The following is a 22,717-nucleotide window of genomic DNA, read 5'->3' on the forward strand; positions in this document are numbered from 1 at the left end:
CACTCTCCCGAGGAGGAAAGTGGAGTGGAGGAAAGAAATTGTACTGTTATCTGATTAAAAACGTTAGAAATTCAGCTAGCTATTGTTTGTTCCATTTAGGCTTGCTTGCAAGCAATGCCTGGTTTTCAAACCATGCAACAGCTTGTTAGCCACTCACAATGCTTTGGGGCTGTGCTTTGTCTCTTGAGTTTTCTGACTTCTGAGAAATGGTTTAAAGTTAACTTGCCATTTTATTGTCGCTAGAACTCACTACTGTCAACTTGGGGTGAAGTAGCTAACGTTAGCTAGCTAACCAACAACAACTGGAACGCCACACTCAGCCCTCAAGTGCCTTTTTTAAATATTTTTTTTACTTAACCTTTATTTAACTAGACAAGTCAGTTAAGAACAAAGCCTTTAGCAGCACTGCAGTCAAGTAAACAAACTCACAAATTGCTTCCTTATGTCTAAAATAGCTGGACAACCCATCATTGTTAAATTGACTACCATTTCAGACAACAAAGACTATAGCTATTATTACAGACAAAACAAAATACTATAGCTAGTGTGCCATTATTGATTGCATGCACAACCCCTGTTAACCAACAACCAAGCTTACCTTGTTATAGGCTGAGCTAGGGCTAAGTGCTAGCAACCTCTGGCCCTGAAGATCATCCCTCCATGAACACTCATACATTATTGGTGATTTTTTTTTTTTTTTTTTGCATTTGTATAATTGTTTCTTCCTAAGTCAGAGAACAATTAGAGGCCCGTGTGTAGGAGCCATTTTGGCCTGTTTATGAGTTGTGTATACTTTGTCTTTCAAGGGTTATTTTTACCTGTTTTGTACACTAGAGGAAAGGGTTATCACAACATATGTTTGGGTCACTGGTCTCAGGTGTGTATATAGGTAGCACAGGTGACCAGGAAGGGTTAACACGGGTGAGAGGAGAGCACATACAGTTGTTACTGTATCACATATATAGCTCATGGAATGCATCTCTCTGCACCTTTTGTATAGGAATGTGTTTTGGAGCTATTTATATTTGCAATAAATGGGAACTTCACCCCAATAGAGTAACGTTAGGAAAGCTGATTTTTGTGAACGCATTATGGACAGCTCTCCTATGCCAGTTCATAGGGAATCGCCACTACAACACCTAATGTCATGACTCAAAGTGGATAAGAAAGGTTTGCTGAAAGAAGTTATCTTGCAAAGCAAAGACCCTTGAGCAGATTGCTGTATTGTACTCTAGGGTTTTTTCTGGACCACACTATTGTTTTACAGCTTGAGCGACCTGTCTGCCTTAAATTATGCAGAATCTTAAAGGGCGGTTAGCTGGCCAATTAGCTTCAGCTGTACATCACGTGACACAAAGTATATCCCAATGAATGGATAATTGTTTTGTTTTTTATTCTGTAAGCACAGAATTGTTTTTATTTAGTTAACCATTATTTTACCAGGTAAGTTGACTGAGAACACATTCTCATTTACAACAACAAGCTGGGGAATAGTTACAGGGGACAGGAGGGGGGATGAATGAGCCAATTGAAAGCTGGGGATGATTAGGTGACCATGATGGTATGGGGCCAGATTAGGAATTTAGCCAGGACACTGGGGTTGACACCCCTACTCTTACAATTAGTGCAATGGGATCTTTAGTGACCACAGAGAGTCAGGACACCTGTTTAACATCCCATCCAAAAGTCTGCACCCTACACAGGGCAATGTCCCCAATCATAGCCCTGGGGCATTGGGATAGTTTTTAAGACCAGAGGAAAGGGTGCCTCCTACTGGCCCTCCAACAACACTTCCAGGAGCATTTGGTCTCCCATCCAGGGACCAACCAGGACCAAACCTGCTTAGCGTCGGAAGCAAGCCATTTGCTCACATTGTTCTGCATTAGTTCAAATTTTAGTTTTATTTACGAGCTATGTTGAGTATATTTACAGAGCATGGATTTATTTGTGACTTATGGTGAATGTTTATATTTATTTAACTAGGCAAGTCAGTTAAGAACAAATTCTTATTTACAATGACTGCCAAACTCTAACCTGGACGACGCTGGGCCAATTTGTTCGCCGCCCCATGGGCCTCCAAATCACGGCCAGTTGTGATACAGCCTGGAATCGAACCAGGTTCTGTAGTGACACCTCTAGCACGTATACGCAGTACGATTTGATTTATCCCTATTTCCGTGTTTTTTTTCTGCGTTGAAGTTCGCCAGTTTTTCACCCCACATAGTAGGTGGCAGCATGCACCTATGTGTGTTTGCGGAATGCCATAATACAATAGAAGAAGAAAGAAGGCGTGGCGATTGAGCCCGGGTAGAGTGTCTGCGTAGTGAGAGGGCCTTTCAGTTTTTCATTATCTTCGAAGTGCCCTGTCTCAGCAAATAAAATGAACGGTCTGGACGAAGAACAAATGGGACCACAGACCTTTCTCTATGGTGAGATACTCTATTTGAACTAACAATAGTTTTTCGGAATAACTTTTATTTTAATAAACATATCAGTAAGATAGCTACTGTATCGAGAAAAAAAAATGCTGTTCATCAGACACAAGTAACACGAGGTACAGCAAGCTAATATTAGCACAATTAGATAACTTTACCACTGACTTTAGTTGTAGCTTTAATGGGGGACATGTCGGAGTTTCATCAACGTATGGTCTAAATACCATTGCATTACACTATTTGGTAATGGAACTTGCTTACCCAGATGTCAACTCTGAAGTTTATCCACGAGATATCAACTTAGCTAACGTTAGCCAGCTAGCCGATAGTTAGCGCATGTGAGTTAATTTTAGTTGGCTAGCCATCCTAGCTAGCTAGTCAAGTATCTTGAGACCAAATTTGTTGAGTTATGTTTTGAGGGTCTTGGTGTCCCGGTTGATTTGTATGTGTTGTGTTAACGTTAACTGGGCCAGACTTATTTGTGATGGACATTAGATTCTCACTAGCTAGGTACCCCTCCATGCGTATCAAATTTCTCAACACGTGCTTTATTTAAAGATGGCGCACAAGGCCCTCTAGATAATGTCCATGCAGCGCAACACGAATTTGTGAACATTGCTTAAATGTCTAGTGTTGGCTAAAGTTGTTTACAATTATTCCACTTTATGGAGGTAGTATTTGAAGTGCATTGATCATGGCATGCTTTGTCAGTGATTTGGGGGTAACGGTTCCAGATTGGACATTTTCTCTTTTTTTTAATAAAACTTGGCATGTGTCTTTGTGAATTGTGTAGTTAAGCGACCCAAAAAATGGTTGCTTAATGGCCTGTCTACCTACCTAGTTGGCTAGCTAGTTTCATTGACATGCTGAGGGTGCACGTGCTCATTCAACCACGTGGGTTGGTGGCCCACGTTTGCCTCACCTCAGTTTACTGTTTAAGGAGATGTCCAGGGTTCCCTCAGTACCGGTTTGAGTGCAGGTTTTTTTCTCCAGCCAAAGTAATATAAATATGAGTATTCTATTGAGTCTTTTTGTATCCGCTTTTTAACTGTCTCAAAAAGGCTTGACACCACACCATGTCATCCCACATGTTGCACACCCCAAAGTTGAATCCCTTTGCTGATAGCAATGCCTCATTTTCTCATACCTAATTTCCCCTTTCTAAATTGACTTTTTCTCAACAGGGTGCGAGTTGAAATCTGGGAAGGATGTTGTTTTCAACCCAGAAGAGGATGACTTTGAGCACCAGCTAGACTTAAGAATGGTGAGTGTTACAGCTGTCTTTCTGCAGAATAAAATATAAATTACTTTCCAGATATCTGTTTTTCCTCATAGGAGTGAGAAACAATTTCTAAACTTGGTGTCTCTTGTTGATTGCTCTTAGCTGTGTGTGGACCTCAGCACCAAGGATGAGCTGCACATCGTGGAGGTGGAAGGACAGGACACAGAGGGTCAGAAGGTTAAGGCTGTGCTGGCTTCACTCAAACCCTCCACCCTGCCAAGTGTGAGTAGTCAGACCTAGAGTATCATCAATACTTCTGTGCCATCCCTGAGTGGGGGATTGTGGTTGTATGGCCTGTGTAGAGTTAATGTTAACTTCTCTGATCTACCGATACAGAATACGGGTTCACTTTCCTAAACAACCGCTGAATTGCAGGGCGCCAAATTCTAAAATATTCCAAAAAAATATTTATAGTCATGCAATCAAGTGAAATATACCAAGACACAGTTTAGCTTGTTGTTAATCCATCTATGGTGTCAGATTTTGAAAATATATTTTACAGCGAAAGAAATCCAAGCTTTTGTGAGTGTAGCTTTCAATGCTATAACAGTTTAGCCTTATATTAGCTTGGCTAGCTTGGTCACGAAAGTGCTTTTCTTAATCAAATTAATCGCTTACCTTTGATAATCTTTGGGTGTTTCCACTCACGAGACTCCCAGTTACACAACAAATGTTCTTTTTGTTCGATAAATTTACTTTATCATAAAACACCGCCATTTAGTGTGCGCAATATTTTGAGAAAACAACAAAAGCCGTGTTCCGTCCGACAAATCCCCAAAAGTATCCGAAATAGTCGTAGAAACATTCCTTTTTTTTTTTTTTATCTAACCCCAGGTTGTCTTTAACAAACATAATCGATAATATTTCGACCGGACCATAACCTATTCATTAAGAGACAAAAGGAAAATGGAGAGCTCCCCTCTGGCGCGCAGGAAATATTCAGAGTACACCTGACTAACACTGAAAAATCTCGTTCGTTTTTCAAAATAAAAGCCTGAAACTGTCTAAAGCCTGGTCACAGCCTGAGGAAGGCATTGGAAAAATAATATGGTTGATACCCCTTTAAATGGAGGTTAGAGGGGAAAGGAAACAAAGATAAAAAAATTTAAATATCACTAATTTCTCAGGATTTCGCTTGCAGAATAAACATTATTTTTCTCACAGACAGTATTTTGACAGTTTTGGAAACTTTGGAGTGTTTTCTATCCCAATCTGTAAATTATATGCATATTCTATGATCTGGGCCAGAGAATTTCCGTGTTATTTGAAAGGGGGAAAAAACAATTCTGGCCCCTAGCGCTAAGATTAACTAACAGGTTAATTGTGTCTTGCAGGTGTGTCTTGGTGGGTTCGCAATCACACCCCCAGCAGTTTTCCGTCTCAAGGCTGGTTCCGGGCCAATCCACATCAGTGGCCAGCATCTTGTCAGTGAGTATGAGTTTGTTATAGGACAGTGTTGTTCCCATGGTTTCTTTAGTGCTGCCATGGCATCTGTTGTCGAAGATGATATTTGTTGAGCTGATTTACTGACGCATTTTCAACACTGCTTACCAAAAGACTGAGACTGAAGATGACCATTCCCTTATATGGAGAATGTAGCCGATCTATTCAAAGTTAACCGAAATCATTCCACCAGTGATGGGAGGAGATCAGTCTTTTGACGAGGATGAAGACGATGAAGAGGAAGAAGAGGTACAAACGTCCAAAAAAAGGCCTGCATCAGCACCGGCTCTTAAATCTCAGGTTAGTCCTGACTACTGGCCTTAAAGCCAACACACCGGCTGGAAAATCACTTGTCACAGTGTACATATCTGCTGCGTTACTGTTGCGTTGGCCTCTGTAGTCAAAGATGATATTTGTTGAGCTGATGATCCACTGAAGCATTTTCAACACTGCTTACCAAAAGACTGAGACTAAAGTTGGCCACTTCCATTTCTTAGAATGTTCCCAGTCTTTGCTCTTGCTACACACATCCTCACCGCCATGCCCCTAACCATATCCTTCCCTATCTCCCTTTCACAGAAAAAGATGAAGATGGATGTTGGCGATGAGGATGATGACGATGAGTAAGTCTGACTAAAGCACCTGCTCCTCGCTGAGGTTTTATAAAGAGTTGAGTTGTAACATGTGACTCCTCTTTAGGGATGATGATGACGAGGATGAAGAGAGTGAGGCTGAAGAATCTCCTGTTAAGGTGAGTGAATTTTATTTAAGCCTTTACTCATTCTGCCCTTGAGAAAGTGTAGAAAATGTCACAAGAAACCTTGCTGTTTTTATCAGGCTAAGAAGACTCCGTCCAAACCTCAGACTCCTGCCCACAGTGGAAAGGGCTCTAAAGCCAACACACCAGCCGGAAAACAGGTTAGTCTTCTTGCACATCTTTTGCCCTACTATAACATGGCATCTAGTCGAGGATGATATTTGTTGAGCTGATGATCTACTGACGCATTTTCAACACTGCTTACCAAAAGACTGAGACTAAAGCTGGCCACTTCTGTTTCTGAGAGCATTATTGTATTGATGCGTGTTAGTCATGTTACATGTCTTGTCTAACAATTTGTCTGGTTTTCACAGGCAAAGACACCTGACAGCAAAGGTGGACAGACTCCTAAAAATGGACAGACCCCCAAAGCAACTGCCAAAACTCCCCAGACCCCCAAACCAGGTCTCAATGTCTCTGAGCTCAAGGTCAAGTTGATGGCGACTGTGAAGAAGGTTGGTGTCTGTTGGATTATGAGAAAATTAATGTGTATTATATGATCTGGAAATACACAGGCCTTCTTAGTGATTAGCTGATCTTATCTGATGTGTGCTAACTGTTAACCGAAAGACTAGGGACACTTCTGAATATCTAGACTAATGTCAAGTCTTGCTATTTCAGGGAGGGAAGTTGCCTAAACTCCAGGCCAAGTTTGAGAGCTTTTTGAAGAACTGCTTCAAAGTCACAGAAACCAAGGTATGTTAATGCTGCTCCGGGACATCATGTTTGTCAAGAACACAGGTTAAATTGAATGTTTGGGAAATGAATGACCGCGGTGCTGTCAGGGAATCGTAACACCCCTAAAGAGCAATGAAGACTATTTTGGTTTTGATCAGCAATGAGGAAAAACACCAATACCTCTAAGAAGTTCTGAGCTCTCATCAATGACATGTTTTCTGACAGTTACACAGTTATGATTATGCTTTAATAAATATTTTCCCCCAATCTTTTTCAGACCATAGAGGAACTGTGGAAGTGGAGACAAACTGTTAAAGAGAGCAAATAACTTTTTTCTTTGACTTTTTTAAGTTTGATTACTTCAGCCATCTCATCAATCTCCCCCCCCCCCCCCCCCCCCCCCCCTGCCAGCCTACTCTGCCCTTTCTTGGCCCTTCCCATGTCTGAATCAATGCCTTGTACTCTGTTACTCTAAACTGCTGCAGCATTTCATGTCCAGTGCCCTGCTAGAGTGGAGCTAATAGGACTGAGCCCCATCACCCCTGGCCGTACCAGCATCACTCTCCAAGAGGACGGGAGGGGTGGTACTATTCCAACTTTCATGTGGACGGACCTGGGGAAACCCATTTGGAACTTTGCATTTTGTAAATGTGTAAATTAAATCCTTGCTACTGTGTTGTACGTAGCATTCTGAAGTTTGTGTCAGAACTGTCCCTCTGGCATTTTGGAAGATATCTGTTCATGTTTGTTTCAGTTTGATTTATTTAAATGATGGGTAAAGTGAAATGACAAGTGTTGTCATCCATAAGCTGTTGAGTTTGTCGACGCTTGTCCTTCCCTTCCAGATGGTAGGCTCTTTAAGGTCTGAGACATTAACTTTAAGCCAAGCATTGTATTGAACGGTTTTAAGAAATTCTCACATGTTTTATATTTTTGCAGTAAGGGTAGAGTGAAGCAGCTAGTTCCCTGGAGACATGAATGTCATTTTGAAAGTAAAAAATATTCCTATTCTATTAAACCTGCATGTCATTTCTGTTTACTTGTTATACATGAAGTATATGATCAGCTCTCCATCCACAGAAATATTCTGATCCACAATTAAAGTTCTGGGGAAGATTGTCTTTTAGCTTTGTGTTTATTGATGGTTGACGAGATGGTAGAATTTCAGTGTGACGTCTTTGATAATCCTTTACATGAGCCTCTGCAGGGCATTTAATCCCATAATATAGACACCGAAGTATGAACTGCAATGTTACACGAATTTATGAAGTTATTTTGAGGATACACTATTGGCCTACTCTGATAAATAGGCTCTAACATGAAATGAACCTAAATTTCTGGCAGACATCTATTTAGCTGTTGGCCCACTACCTTAAACTACGAGACAGCGGTTACTCCTTCCTTGGGCAGACCTGCCCGCTCCATGGCATGTCCATTGTTGACAACTCGGTAATGCTACGATGCAATGTGAACTGTTTAGGGTTTGTAAGTAGGCATTCCACGGTAATTTAGCGCATGTGGCAATTGAAGTTTGCTTTGATTCACAGAAATGCAATCTATATTTTCGTGTCTCGGGGGCTGCGCTCTGTTGACATACCTGGCTCCTACCAGGTGACATGGAAAGGTCAGTGTCCGTACCTTGCCCTCTCGCTGACTACTGCTGTCCGCTAGGCTCTTTTGTTCTCGCTGTATACATGTTTTCTCATCTTGAGATTCACTTAATAAAAGTTACTATAAAATTGAGTGGGTTGACTATTTCAAATTAAATCAGCCATTACCCCCCTACTGACAGGTAATGGATGCTTGTGTGCAACAAGGGAGGGTAATTGAAGACAAGCATGACCCTATTGGAGCATTTCTAACCTATTGATCTATGGGTAACAGGGTCGATGTGTTATGCTTAACACAGATGTATGCTATCCAACTGTTAAATGTTTCATCAACATTCACACAAAATGTCTGAGGGACATAACTTCATGGACTCACCTTAAGTATGGTTTTATCCCTGTTCAAAGTATCTGACAGGGAGACCCATTCCACTGCCTCACTCTGACAAATACAAGACACCAGCCAGTAACCCACCTACCACTATGCATCTTCTGTATTGCTTTGGTCCCAAATAAGGTTGACAGACTCAGTAGGTTTGGAATGTCACCCAATCTCATTCCCCTATGAGTCGCTATAGACTCTGGCCAGCAGAGGGGGCTGGTGTATAAGTAAGCCCTTTGCTGACAGCCTTGGTTGTGTTGCATCCCTGAGGGGTGATCTCATCCTCCCTCCCAGATCTGGAGAAGGTCCAGGAGGTCAGGAGACTTCCTGTATCAATTATCCTGAGCAGAGAGGCTTTATTAATGGCTGCTCTCCCTAATGGCCTCTCAGACTATCAGGAAGAGGGTTCGTCCTCTTGCATCATCACGTCTGCTCAGCTCTAGTGTGTATAAGTATGAATAGGCCTATCTAAATAGCTATTGGTGATTCTGCAGCTTTATATGGGGATGCTGAGATATCTTTTGTGATGTCCCATTTTTCACCACATTCATAATGGACACAGCACTGAGACCTATCAATCTCCCCCCAGGTCAGCTGAATGTGAGTCAACAGCACTCAGTGGGGGAGGGGGGGGGCTTTAATGGGGAGAGCCTTTTTATGGTCTCTGTGGATCTCCCCCTGTAAGTGCCTTAGATCTGTCGTAGGCTAAATCCTCCCTGGTCAATGTGTTTGTGTGCGAGAGAACGTTAGTGGTATCGATCTTTCTGCTGCTGTTTTTGTTTGCATTGTATTTGAGTGTAATGAGCATGTTCTGCAGACATTCCACTTTATATGTAAACAATAAAGTAGCTATGGAGACCAACAGAAGGGCATTGAAAAATAAAGAGTGATTCAAAGCTAAAACAAGAGAATGCTTTTTTTATTATTAGGTTTTGTTTAGTTATTTACATATTTATCAAATACAAAGTATGATACATGGGGAGAGATGCTGTTATCATCCATCTATTACACCGCGTCAAATATTCTCAGATGACTCATACAACAAAGTCCTTTACACCACATTTGAACGAAGTCAACCAGACTCTCCACCTCTCAGGTCTGATATACCACCCTCATTGCACCACACTTCCCAGTGAATGGGTCCAGCCTGGCATGAATAAAACAACACTATAAATAATTAGCTTCCTCTTTTACTGGATTGCTTCTTGTCCCACTGGCAAATGTTATTATTCTAAAATAGCCCTTGAGCTGTGTATTAACTCTTCAATGAGTTATATATATAGAAAAAAAAGTTGATGTCTTGCTAGTGTTCCGGGTGGATGTTGTTTAAAGAGGTAGCAGTTATCTGGTTTGTTCAGACATCACTAAACACTTGCCCAATAGAACAGTAAGCAGTTGATTCTACAATATCTCACTTGTGGCTATCTAGTTTTATAGTTTGTCTTCTTATTCAAATGTAATTATTCGCCCTAATTGAGCTTTAGAGTGTTAATATATTGGAATCAAAGCATGTAATACATTGTGGCTTTTTAGGATCAGTGTTTGCCTAAGTCCGTCTCCACCCAGTACATCCTGCTAACTAGCAGTCTAAAGAGGAAACAATTAGATGGAATTCAAGATGGAAAATGAGAGGATGATGAGAATGATTCCATGCAACAGCAACATTTTATATATTCTCAGAACATTAATGTATTCTCTCTCTCTCTCTGTTTCCCATCCATTTTCTCATCCTTTGCAGACTGGTCAGCTCTGAGATGCAGGGGCACAGAGCTGATAGTGTAACTGTAGTGGTGAAGGAACAGATGGGACGTGGGAGAAACAGATGAGCCAATCTGTGCTGTGTCAGTCAGTCAATATGTCCGTTTGGAATTATAGGGCTGGCTCAGTGACGTGTGTCACGTACATCGCCACAGCTCATAGGCTACCACCCAGGATGTGTCTGACACAAAGGACCCAGCAAACATTCTGCATGTCCAGATCATATCAGGGTACTTAGGAACTGGAGTTTTTGTTTAATCTTCAGACTCCCTCAGACACAATTTGGCTATGTTCTGGAAGGACAATAATAAATCATTAATTTCAATTTGCTCACCGATCACCTTTGTGCAGTTTCTTAGATATCAGTCAGTAAGCATTTTGGCCAGTCCGAGTGTGTAATGTCCAGAGCGCCCCACCCTGTCCCTGTCACACTAGAGCGGTGATACGGCCCATCTTTGCTGCTTCCTCAGAGGCCCACGGCTGCAGGTTCTGCAGGGCGAACAGGGAGGAGTTGTGGATGCAGAGTGGATCGGACGGAACCGAGTCACTCAAGGACTTCTGGAAGGCATCATGCTGCAGCTGGATCATCAGCCGATTGGCCTGCTGACGCTCCGCCTCCCTCTCCTCAGCTGTCTGTCGCCTGGCAACGAAGACAGGGCGGGTAGGGAGAGGACAGGGACAGAACAGACGTGGACAGGACACTTATTAAGATTCACTGTTAGAGGAATTGGTTACACAGACAGAAAATGTGATGCACCCAGAGACATCAAGGCCAACATTAGAACAGGGATACTGATGACGACCACCTGTCAGCAGCTATCACATGGTTGATTCAGTAGAGCAGGAGAGACACCACACTGGCCTGAGCCATAATGACACATGGGAGAAACCAGAGAGGACACTGACCTATGTTGCCAAACAGAACATGATTGCACATTATTGCACTCAAGATGGAGCCACTCTTGCAGATAATCTTGCAGATAATATAGATAACAGAACCTTCTGTGAATTTTAAATTTTGCAGAAACCACTGTAAGAAATATTATTATTATTTGTTTTAAAAATAGTAACGTATTGATTATTTGCAATCGTATCAAATTGTTCATTTATTATTTGTTATTTGACCTTTGATATTTTCCAGCGGGAACCTGTGCAGTAGCTAGACTAGACGACAGTATCATCACGTAAGCACATTTTTCTGGAAATATAAGACAGTTCAGTGTATTTCAGTGGCATTAATCGTGCACCAAACTGTTTCATAACAGGCTACAATGTTGCATGTATTTACGTTTGATAAATTTGCACTGAGCCTGCCATCTTTTTTCGACAGTGTGTAGGCCAAAGCCACTGTGAGCGCAACAGTGTGTCCACAGCTGATGACCAGGCAAAATAAATTCTTAGCCTATACGGTAGGTTAGGATAGGCTACGTTTCATAATGATATTACCCACTGGCATATGCCCCCCCTTTCAAAATACAAAATTCTCTCAGCCTCTGGAAAATGTGTAGAATAGCATGAGATTAGCTATAAATCTGCACATTTTTCTCTCTGCTCCAAATGATACTGGAATGTAATGAAATTCCAAAGATCTGGAAATCATCATTTGTCCTACCACTTATAAAAGGGGGAGATCCAACTCTTTAAATAATTATAGGCCAATCTTAAAGCTGTCACCCCTGGCGAAAATACCTGAAACCCTTGTTAGTGAGCAGCTAAAATAGTTTTTATACACTAACTCTATTTTATCAATGTACCAATCGGGCTTCAGGAAGAAGCATAGCACAATTACAGCAGCCATGAAGGTTTTAAATGATATCACTGAAGCCCTTGACAAAAAACAGCACTGTGTCTCACTTTTTATTGACCTCTCTAAGGCTTTTGATACAGTTGATCATGCTATACTAAGGCAGAGATTGTCGAGCGTAGGTCTTTCGGAGCATGCAGTTGCATGGTTTGCTAACTATCTGTCTAACAGAACTCAGTTCACTCAATTTGATGGGCTCATGTCTGTTAAATTGTCTGTCTGTAATGGTGTGCCCAGGGCTCTGTACTTGGTCCCCTCTTATTCACTATTTATATAAATAATGTAGACAAAACTTTGCCAAATGCACAACTTCACTTTTATACTGATGATACTGTTATTTATTGTTGTGCCTTGTCTCTCACAAAAGCTTTACAGAACTTGCAAACTGCTTTTTATACTGTTGCACTGAGCAACAGTATAATACCTTGTGTCAATACCTTGTGTCAATTGAAGCTTATCCTCAATACTGACAAAACTAAACTAACTGTGTTTTCTAAAGCAAGAATAGACCTCTGAACCTTTCACCTATTACTACCTGTCAGGGCAATGAGATTGAGACTGTAACCTTATATAAATATCTTGGAATTTTAATTGATGACTGCCTCTCTTTTAAATTGCGTATTCAACAAATTACAAAAAAATTGAAGCTGAAGTTGGGATTTTATTTTAGGAATAAGGCCTGTTTTTCTTTTGAAGCCAGAAAGAGGTTAGTATCAGCTACATTTATGCCTTTACTAGACTATGGGGATATTTTATATATGAATGCTTCCACTCAGTGTTTGAGATCAATTGACACCGTTTACCATGGAGCATTGAGATTTATTTTAAACTGCAAAACCCTTACGCACCACTGCACTTTATATACAACGATTGGCTGGCCTTCTCTAGTCAATCATAGGCTCAGTCACTGGAATACTTTATTTACCACGCCATTTTGGGTTTACTACCATTTTATTTGGGCATTTTTATTGTTCAGAAATGTGGTGGGTACTCTCTTCGTTCGCAGGACTTTATCCTGCTAAGTGTTCCAAATGTCCGAACTGAATTTGGTAAAAGGGCTTTTATGTACTCTGCGCCATCGACTTGGAACACCTTAAAAAATACTTTAAAACTGGAGGAACTTGTCTCGATTAGCGTTTTTAAATCATTGATGAAGGATTCTGAGGCTGATTCCCTAACCTGTCAATGTTTTTAATTAGCTGTTTTATGATTTTGTTATACTCTTGTGAATTCTATGTTTTTTTTTACTATATTACCTGTAGTTTTTCTACAGGTACTACTAGATTACCTGATTACCTGTAGTTGTTGTCTGTTTGTAATTGTGTAATGACTTGGTGCTGCCTATCTTGGCCAGGACGCTCTTGAAAAATACATTTCAAATCTCAATGAGCCCTTCCAGGTTAAATAAAGATTAAATATATAAAAATGGCAACATGTGGAATTGCAGGAAATTATTAAAAAACTGCAGCATTTTCTCTCAGTGTCATGGCAAAATGTGTAAAATGACATGAGATTAGCTATAAAACAAATGTTTCTGTTTGCCCCTTAGTAAAGTGTGTAGAATTTTGGAAAGTTAGCTGTCCCTCCCTTCTCTCAGACCTTGCGGAAACTGCTGGTACAGAGCTGATATTACCCAAGTTGTAGGCTAGTTGTACACTTTTTTGGCTATATAACCTATGGTTTTCTTTGTCAAATAAATGCAGATATGTGTGTCAACATAGCTCACATAGATTTAGCCTAGTCCTACATAAGATAAGCTAATTCATTTTTGTTATGAGTCAAATGATAAGCCTACTTCAGTAGGCACATCTTCATACTGAACCAACCCAACACATATGACACTAGAGCCATGCCTTTGCAATACTCATAAAGCTAGCTCTTTCAAACTAACTCTCTTATCACTGTTTATTGTACTCAGGTTTATTGCTCCAAGAATGCTCCTTCGTGATATAACATCACAATTTATTTTGTGTCCCATTACATTTGATTGTGTGGGTGTGCAAGTGATCCACTTAATACTTTATAGGTTAAGCTATTACATCTGAATGTTTTATCTCCAAAACTATCGAGCCATGTTTTACATATGTCACAAAATCTTTGATCCAAACACTTTGTCCAATATTAATGATACTCTATAGAGCTGAGTGAACGGTGTTAGGAAAACCATCATCCATGAACTGTCCCTAGTCTTGTGTACTGACTGCAGAGCGGAGTGGGTAAACTGTGGCCCGTGGGCCAGATCCGGCCCACAAGCTCATTCAATTCGGCCCGCTCGAGGTTTGAGTAAAAAAAATATGCCATGTTGGGTTAGAAAAACACTCCCGGCCACTCTTCAACATCTAAAACTAAATAGAAAGTATGGAGAAAATATAATGGACTTTTATATATTCTAATGGCTGCCCTTTTTCTGGCACGCAAATTGATTTTGACAAACAGTGCGGTCCTCTGTTGAATTTCGAAATCTCAATGTGGCCCTTGAACCCAAAACTTTGCCCAGCCCTGCTGTAGAGGGTCATGGTTGTGTTTGTGAGGCTGAGCTGTACAGTAACATAAAGCGGAGTGAATATGCCTGTTAGGTTTTGCGCACCTGAGTTATTGGGTACCCATTAGCATTGATGCACAATTAGCTCGGGACCTAACACAACTCTATAACATGTATTAGAAGTCAAAGTTACTGTGGATATTGTATTCAAGCTATCATTTTTCAAATTGAAAATTAACATCAGAAAGTGGTAACTGATTATATGTTTCTCTGCTGACCACTCTAGAGTAAATGTAGACTAGATCCTCATCTTTCTCCAGAGAAACCACTCAGAAAACAACTAATCTTTCCCCTCCTCCCCCTCTCCAGCCCAGTGTCTCACCTCCACTTGGTCCTGCGGTTCTGGAACCAGGTCTTGACCTGTGCGTCGGTCATCTTGAGGGTCTTGGCGAGAGCGGCCCGTTCAGCGCTGGCCAGGTACTTCTGTCTATGAAAGCGTTTCTCTAGCTCACAGATCTGCACCCGGGAGAAAGATGTCCGCGGCTTCTTCCTCTTCGGAGGGGTGCGGTTCTGATAGGGGTGACCAATCCGCCGGGTCACTGTGAATGGCGTCAGTGCAGCTGTGTGTGTGTGTGTGTGTGTGTGTGTGTGTGTGTGTGTGTGTGTGTGTGTGTGTGTGTGTGTGTGTGTGTGTGTGTGTGTGTGTGTGTGTGTGTGTGTGTGTGACATTGGACAAACAAAGAAAGCAGGTCATGAACAGGTTCACAAGATCTTATGTTGTGTTCAATTTGTTGAAGGACATTGTAGTCCACATGGAAATCTCTAAATTGATACTATAATCAAAAGAAATGTACATGCTCATTGGTTTGACCTATATACCACCCTTCCCTCTCTCTCATAGAGGTGGAATGTTGGAGTACAGCTGAATATGTTTTATAGGTGTTTTATGGGTCTTTAGAGGCCATTTCTTTTCATTGAGTAATTCTAATCTAATTCCAATCAACGCAAAATCCAAGTTGAGCATATGTTTAAATTATTCTTATTTATTTTGAAACATGGCAAAATGATCAATTCAGCATTAGTCCATGGTTAGTTGATAAAGTACTGCTCAAGAGATCGTTGTATTATATTTCTTCTTACACAATGGGTTATTGCCTAGTAGTAGCAGACATTGCTGTAATAGTGCTGTCTATTCAGAAAATGAAGATATGTTGACAGTCAATAATGCTGATGATGTCGATGAGAAGAGGTTGAGTGTTTTCCCCCATTCAATTCTGATGTGGAGAGTTTCTTCCTTTTGTCACAAAACACTGACAGGCAATCATCTAGAACCCTTCTGCAATATTAATGACACTTTACATAGTGCCCCCCAGAAGAAAAACAAAGGTTCTGATACATGTTATAGGGCATCCACTGAGACAGACTGGGAAAAATCATTTACGTTACAGATGAAGAGGTTTCCTATTTTACTTTTTTCCCTGAAGTGTCCAATTTACAATTATTTTATTACAACGTGACAATGGCAAACAGTAGGCCTACCATAAGTATTGGCCAATTATCTAATTACTAATTTCTGTCAATGTAGGAATAGCTTAGTACCTTTCAAGTATGTTATACTATTAATTCATTTAGATGTTCCATGTAAACATTTAGTTTGAATAAATAGAAACAGAAAGGCTTTACCCCTTCTAGTACCCCAAATGATGGTTTAAAATAGTGCAATAACTGTATGTGTTCTGTGGAAATAATAATAATAATAATAATAATAATGATTAATTATAGGCCACATTTTAGTAATAATAACAATAATAATCATCATCATCATAATACACTTAGCATTATAATATGTCCCGTTTAGCAAGACACACACACACACAGGATTCAAAATCCAAGCAAAAACTGTTCCTTCAGTAGTAACAGAATTAGGTCGAGTTGCTAAAGACAAGTGATGTAGCTAATAGCCTACGAAGAAGTCTGAAACACTTGTGCAATGTATCTGAGCACTTTCGATAACAGCACACCCATCCTATTGATCTACATCGAAATATTAAGTCCACATTTGGATCAAATGTGTTTCTTTTCATAAACGGTTCTAAATTGATGAACCTTTTAATAATGATAGTTTAATGGGAGTATACAATTGTGGTCTTCCGGTGAAATAGGCCTGTGTTTATTTATTAGAATAACACGGGTTGCATTTTTATATTTGTGATCAGTTCATATTTTCTTGTTCAATTGTGTGGTAAAACCTGCATGAAAAGTGTGCTTATTGTTATATTGACATGGTTTTAATGGTGCAACTTGCAAAGTGCCCAACGCATCGCTTTGAGAGAACGAACCTAATTCGGGCAGTATTTCTACCGCATGTTTTAATTAAATGTTTTAAAGTTGTTTTTATGTTAGTCTTTCTCCTTTGAGTTAGGCTAAACCTTACTTTGAAATATGAAATAATATAGTATAATGAATAATTCAGTGTTTCCTTATTTTGATCTGTTTGCATTTTCTTTGCATGCTATGTTCTTGTTGATTTTATTTATATCCGTGTTTTCCATCAATATAAAGCTTTCAGAATTAGGCTACAATTAATCTGGTGAACTGATTCGACTGGTCCTGTGTACTTTATTTGTGGAACTGGTCAAATCCATTTAAACTCCACGAGTGAAACGAAAATTCCTCTTTGAAAAATAATAGGCTAAAACTTATGAAAACCCTGAATTTACCGAGTTGAAATGGAAATGATTATCAGGTCTGCTGCAGTACATCCCAACTATGTGATTTTAGGGCCGGCTACCCAGTCCCAGATTAAGCCACCCCTGGACTAAAATAGCCTACACATTGAATGGAGATAGTTTACCTGCGAATCTTTCCTTTGCGAATCTTTGGCTGCTCTCCATCCAGGGGAAGCTGATGCTGCCTAGCCCTGGTACCGCGCTGGCTATAGGAGGAGGCACTGCGGCGGCCAGCGGCCTGTGCGCCGGGACTCGTATCACCCCTCCTGGGGTGAAAGTCAAGTTCACTCCGTATGCACTTGATTCCTCGTATGATGATGCGATTCCATGGAAAGAACCGGAAAGCGAAGTGAAGGGCGCTGCACTGGCTCCACTTGGACTACCGAGGTGGTAACTTCCTCCACTTGTGAAGTTCCCAGTATCCGAACCACTCCGGGTGGTGTTCTGTGAACCGTCCTGGTCGGTACCACTGAGAATCTGGTCAATGCCGAAACTAATAGGTTCATGCTGGGGAGGTTGTGAGGGCTGATTTACGCCGCTGGGGCTTGAGCTTGGCGCCCGCTCCATTCTCGCTCCCAGAACCTTTCCAGTACTTTTACGCAGTCCTCGGACAGAGCCGATGTTGCAAAAGGTTATGATGTAGCCTACGAGTACAAATTGGTTATGTTGAGTTAAGCATCCAGCTCTTTCCCGTTTAAAGCTCGTTTTGGATAGTTTGCGTTCTATGGCTTTCTATGGCAGCGGGTTTTCCACCATCCTTCGTGGCTCTGACGGATCCGTCCATTTGCGATTTGCTGATGTTTGGCACACTGACTTTGCAGGGCAATCGCAGTTCGGATCAATTCTATTTTGCCCACTACACCCCCCGAACGCAATAGTGTTTCCTCTGTCCCTCTTCCGATTGGTTAGAGTAGCTTTCCTGCACCTTATTGGTTGAAGTTTTAACTTTAATTTGCTGAATTGAATGCGAGCTGAGGGAACATTCCAAAGTGACATCATTTCTTAAAAAGCGCTCATTGCGTCGGATTCATTATTATATTGGCTGTAGGCCTATAGTCGACCACCAATGGTGTGTTGTTATAGTCTATCATAACCACGGCTTATGAAAAACCGAATACTTTCGGAGATTTAATGACAATGCTTTCATAGGCTTAATGATTAGCATGCATTCCAAATTAGCGTATTTCTACATCAGTGGCACAGACAACATTTCAACTTCTAGTTTTGATTTACATTTGGTTGAGTTGTCAACTAACATGAATTCAAAGTGAAATCAACAAAATACGTCAGCATGTCAATGGATTCAGGTCAAAAGTTGGGTGAAGAAAAGACTAAATGTCCTTAAAGATGAAATCGCTCCACCATTTCCTTGTTGCTACAATTCTAATAGTTCGCTTAATTTCATTTTATGTAACAAAACAAGCAAGTATAGTGTAGAGAATAATTGTACCATCTAAACCACTGTGAAATATATTTTCCATAAACAAAAATATGTTATTTTCAGCCGTTTGAAGCTGGTATACAAAACCAAAAGTGAAAGATGCAAAAAATTTAACTTAAATAATGAGCAGAATAGAAATAGTGTACATAGAACATATCTATCACTTTTTAGACTTGCTTTCAACGAGAATGACAGATCTATAACACACATTCTATGCGAATTAGGTTGGTTCACCCAAAAAGTTAAACATTGCAGCTTTAAATTTATGACTTTCTCAAACCCAATCAGTTTTCCACTTTGATTCAATGTCACCACATTGCATTTTTTTGTTAAACTGACGTCGAAAACAACGTTGATTCAACCAGTTTTTGTGCAGTGGAAATGAGGGAACTGAGACTTGCAGAACTCCTCATCAACAGCCACTCATTTGTTGATTGGACACAACCATAGACTTTTCACCGGGGCTGAGGTAAACTTGATTCAAATCAGAGTGGAAGTTCGATGGTTTTCATACAACGAAAATTAACTGATTTGATTTACTTCTCTATTAAAAACATTAGGCTATATTATTATTATTATTGTTATTATTATTATTATTATTATTATTATCCTATTAGGCTGTTATTAATTATATACATAGCGTAGAATATTGATTCGATGAAGAGCTGAGATGGTCTCACGTGCCTTATACAGTTGATCTGAAGATGGGATATCATAGGCCTATTTTGTAGAATAATAAATATATATATATGTATATGTTTCATTCACTTAAACTGTCAATTCATATCAGTAGCGAATTTGAGCTTTGATCTTGGAAGCCAGATTTGTGTAATGCCTTACACGTCGGCTATAGCCTAATAGTAGATCAGCTGCTGCTAAATTCTAAACTCCATGCACTCCAACGAAGTGGCTGGTCGTTTCAATGCTAAATATGAGCCTGAAGTGCACGGGCCTACTTGCTATGCTGTGTGCATGAAAGCCATGATTTATTTTTGTTTTCAAAAGGCATGTTTTTCAGATTCAGTGAAAACAACTAGCTTATTAAAAATCACACGCATCGCAACGGTTTATTATGCGAATGTTTCAGGTTAGGATATAGGATAAAATTAGACCTGGTATTTGTTCAATTTGACGAATTGGAAATATTGCCATTATTAGGCCTATTAGTTCGTTATACGAATTCATGTTAAACAGAGCTCAAGTTCAGTTTTTTAAGATTTTGTGGGGTTACTTTGTGCTGGCGGTCAAGAGTGGCACGGGGACACCGTTTATTTATACAGGGGGAAAACAGTTTCCACTCCACGCGCTAACTGAACGGGGAGCGCCAGGACACCGGATCTGCTGACATGGGATCTAAGTGGTTCCTTGTAATCTGCCGCGTAAAAGCGATTATGCTCCTTGGGCCTGGCCACCGCGTTTGATTAGCTTCAGGGGATTCAAGCTGACCGAGGAAAAATCCGTTTACTTTGAAGTAGTTGATATTTTAATAGACCATTAGTGAGTGCTGATGCTAGGAAGCACCATTCCACTGAGACCTGCGCTCAGCCAGTGGCTGAAGACACTTACGTCATCCCATGGCGCTTAGTGGTGGACATGGATAACCCTTCACGGCCAGCTCAGAGCCCTCTATGACCCTTGCTTAATGTGCATGTTTAAATCATTTCCATCTATTGTGTCCAATGCATATTGCATAACCCCCAATTATTTTAATTGTATTTATTAAAAAACGTAAAATACTGCACTCATTCGCCATCCTCATCACCATCCCCATTAGACCTATGCTTACTATTGGGGCATTGACAACGACCAGAAGACATGAGGAAAACTGAAGGACTAGGAAAAAGCATGCCATATTCTGTATACTCGACCATTGATCTCAAATCCCGGAGTAAAATGTGTCAGTCTGCCTGCACACGGCAGAAGGCGCATATGACGCACAATGTAAACCAAATTAAAAGCAGCTCCATTAAAGCCCAGAAAATAATATGGTAGAGAACGACAAGAAAAACAATGGCAAAATATGAAAGGGCATTAAGCTTTAGAGCTTTATATAAAAACGTAGTTAATATTTCATAAGAGGAGACAAGAGTGGCAAAGAAAAAGAACGAGAGACGGTAAACTTTCATTAAGCAGGTTATTTCGCTGGGAGGGAATTTCGGCGTTTTTCTCTTCCATTCCTTTTATTGCAATCATACTGATATCTCTCTCACTCCAACCCCTCCTCATTCAACCCATTTCCCCCTCCCCGTCTCCCTCATTGTCGGCTTTTTTTAAACGTAGTAATAAAAATATACTAGATCCTTTTTAAATGCACTATTACTTATCATAGCCTTTTCATATTGTACCATCAGAGGCGTTTTAGAGGCGCTATAAAAGCGCATCATTTATTATTCAAAAGCAGCGTCGTCTTTTTGCATATTGTCTGCTGCGCTTTAGCTGCGAGCCTGCCAGACTACCCATTACCCATGCATGGCGAAATTGATAAAGGCAGACACACGCAATAAAAACAGCACCAGGGGCGGTCCGGCACGCGCACCCTCATATGCAGATCGCAGTAATTACTCTAGCATCTCGCACGCCTCTGTTTTTTATCAGGTTTTTTTGTGGAAGATGGAGGGATTTCATGCTTTCATTTATTTTGGGTCAATCCATCGGTTTGATCGCCCATTTCTCAGTGGGTTTCAAAAGTTGTGGAGGGAAAATAACATAGTCTGTCTCACAAGCGCACCCAAGGTTAAACACTTTGGCATGCTGGAGGTATGAGGTAACTTCAATGTGTGTTTTAATCATGTAAAGTAATATGTGTTTGGCCTCAACTCCGGATTACATTACCATCCAACACAATGGCATGCAGTTATGTAATATGGAGTCCACTGGCACAGTAATAAACCTAAAAAAGCTCAGTGTGGTGTGGGGTGTTTGTGTGAATATCATTGCCTTTCTTACCACAGCTTGTGTTAGCTTGTCCCATTGGTGGCCAGTGTCAATAGTACAATATTGATAATTGTACAGAAAAAGTACTGTAGAAATATATTGAACAAAGCTCTACTTTCCCTGAAGTCACCAGATGAAAAAGGACATAGAGAACTGATTAGATTGAACGTTGCTGCATTTGAGGACCAGGTCACTCTGGATAAGAGCCTAAAATGTCAAATGTAAATCTAATGAATGAAAGTTTGTGTTAATGAACTACAATTAGCTGCACACATGCACACATACACACACGAGCACCTGCACAAACATGCACACGCACACACACTCCTTCCTTCCCCACTCGCCCTTCCTGAGGTCATCAATCCCAAGGAGGTTTTCTCTATGGCCATCAGTCTGGAAGTATCTGCTGCTGTTGCAGACTTTCCATTACCCACACATATGCCAATGGACTCACTCAGAGTACTCACAGCTGCACAGACATTAGCAGAAAATAGACATACACACACACAAATGCACTTACATACCGACACACACACACACACGCACGCACGCACGCACGCACACACACACACACACACACACACACACACACACACACACACACACACACACACACACACACACACACACACACACACACACACACACACACACACACACACACACACACACACACACACACAAATGCACTTACATACCGACACACACACATGCACGCACGCACGCACGCACACACACACACACACACACACACACACACACACACACACACACACACACACACACACACACACACACACACACACACACACACACACACACACACACACACACACACAGTTGTTCAAACAGCATCTGCTCTTAAAACAAGGCCTCCATTACTTATTAATGGCCTACAAATGACATGCAACCAGACACACTCACA

General features: G+C 40.7%; 2 protein-coding genes and 1 non-coding gene across 3 annotated transcripts; 2 read left to right on the top strand and 1 right to left on the bottom strand.

Moving 5' to 3' along the window:
* The first annotated feature begins 2,293 nt into the window (after window positions 1–2,293).
* On the top strand, window positions 2,294–7,776 carry npm1a (nucleophosmin 1a). Its single transcript, XM_039005740.1, has 11 exons — window positions 2,294–2,429; window positions 3,620–3,699; window positions 3,820–3,939; window positions 5,052–5,145; window positions 5,354–5,460; window positions 5,740–5,783; window positions 5,860–5,911; window positions 5,998–6,078; window positions 6,292–6,432; window positions 6,599–6,673; window positions 6,933–7,776. The coding sequence occupies exons 1-11, from the start codon at window positions 2,381–2,383 to the stop codon at window positions 6,981–6,983; spliced, it is 894 nt and encodes a 297-aa protein (XP_038861668.1). The 5' UTR covers window positions 2,294–2,380; the 3' UTR covers window positions 6,984–7,776.
* Window positions 6,785–6,855, top strand: LOC120057665. The gene has a single exon (XR_005477952.1). It is a non-coding gene; the product is annotated as a small nucleolar RNA SNORD61 (small nucleolar RNA).
* Window positions 7,777–10,828: 3,052 nt separating the features above from the next.
* On the bottom strand, window positions 10,829–17,984 carry LOC120056582 (T-cell leukemia homeobox protein 3-like). The gene is made up of 3 exons (XM_039004772.1): window positions 17,543–17,984; window positions 15,071–15,308; window positions 10,829–11,042 (listed from the first exon to the last, which is right to left on the bottom strand). The coding sequence occupies exons 1-3, from the start codon at window positions 17,982–17,984 to the stop codon at window positions 10,829–10,831; spliced, it is 894 nt and encodes a 297-aa protein (XP_038860700.1).
* Window positions 17,985–22,717: the final 4,733 nt, after the last annotated feature.

Source organism: Salvelinus namaycush, chromosome 12 (assembly GCF_016432855.1).
Source record: "Salvelinus namaycush isolate Seneca chromosome 12, SaNama_1.0, whole genome shotgun sequence".
Lineage (NCBI taxonomy): Eukaryota > Metazoa > Chordata > Actinopteri > Salmoniformes > Salmonidae > Salvelinus > Salvelinus namaycush.

What these genes read in the sequence shown, in the direction of transcription:
- npm1a (XM_039005740.1), top strand. Translation starts at nt 2,381, where the DNA reads ATGAACGGTCTGGACGAAGAACAAATGGGACCACAGACCTTTCTCTAT. An exon ending in TGATGGCGACTGTGAAGAAG is followed by an intron (nt 6,433 to 6,598) that starts GTTGGTGTCTGT and finishes TTGCTATTTCAG; the next exon opens with GGAGGGAAGTTGCCTAAACT. An exon ending in TCAAAGTCACAGAAACCAAG is followed by an intron (nt 6,674 to 6,932) that starts GTATGTTAATGC and finishes AATCTTTTTCAG; the next exon opens with ACCATAGAGGAACTGTGGAA.
- LOC120056582 (XM_039004772.1), bottom strand. Translation starts at nt 17,984, where the DNA reads ATGGAGCGGGCGCCAAGCTCAAGCCCCAGCGGCGTAAATCAGCCCTCA. An exon ending in CGCAAAGGAAAGATTCGCAG is followed by an intron (nt 15,309 to 17,542) that starts GTAAACTATCTC and finishes ACACACACACAG; the next exon opens with CTGCACTGACGCCATTCACA. An exon ending in AACCGCAGGACCAAGTGGAG is followed by an intron (nt 11,043 to 15,070) that starts GTGAGACACTGG and finishes CTTCGTTGCCAG; the next exon opens with GCGACAGACAGCTGAGGAGA.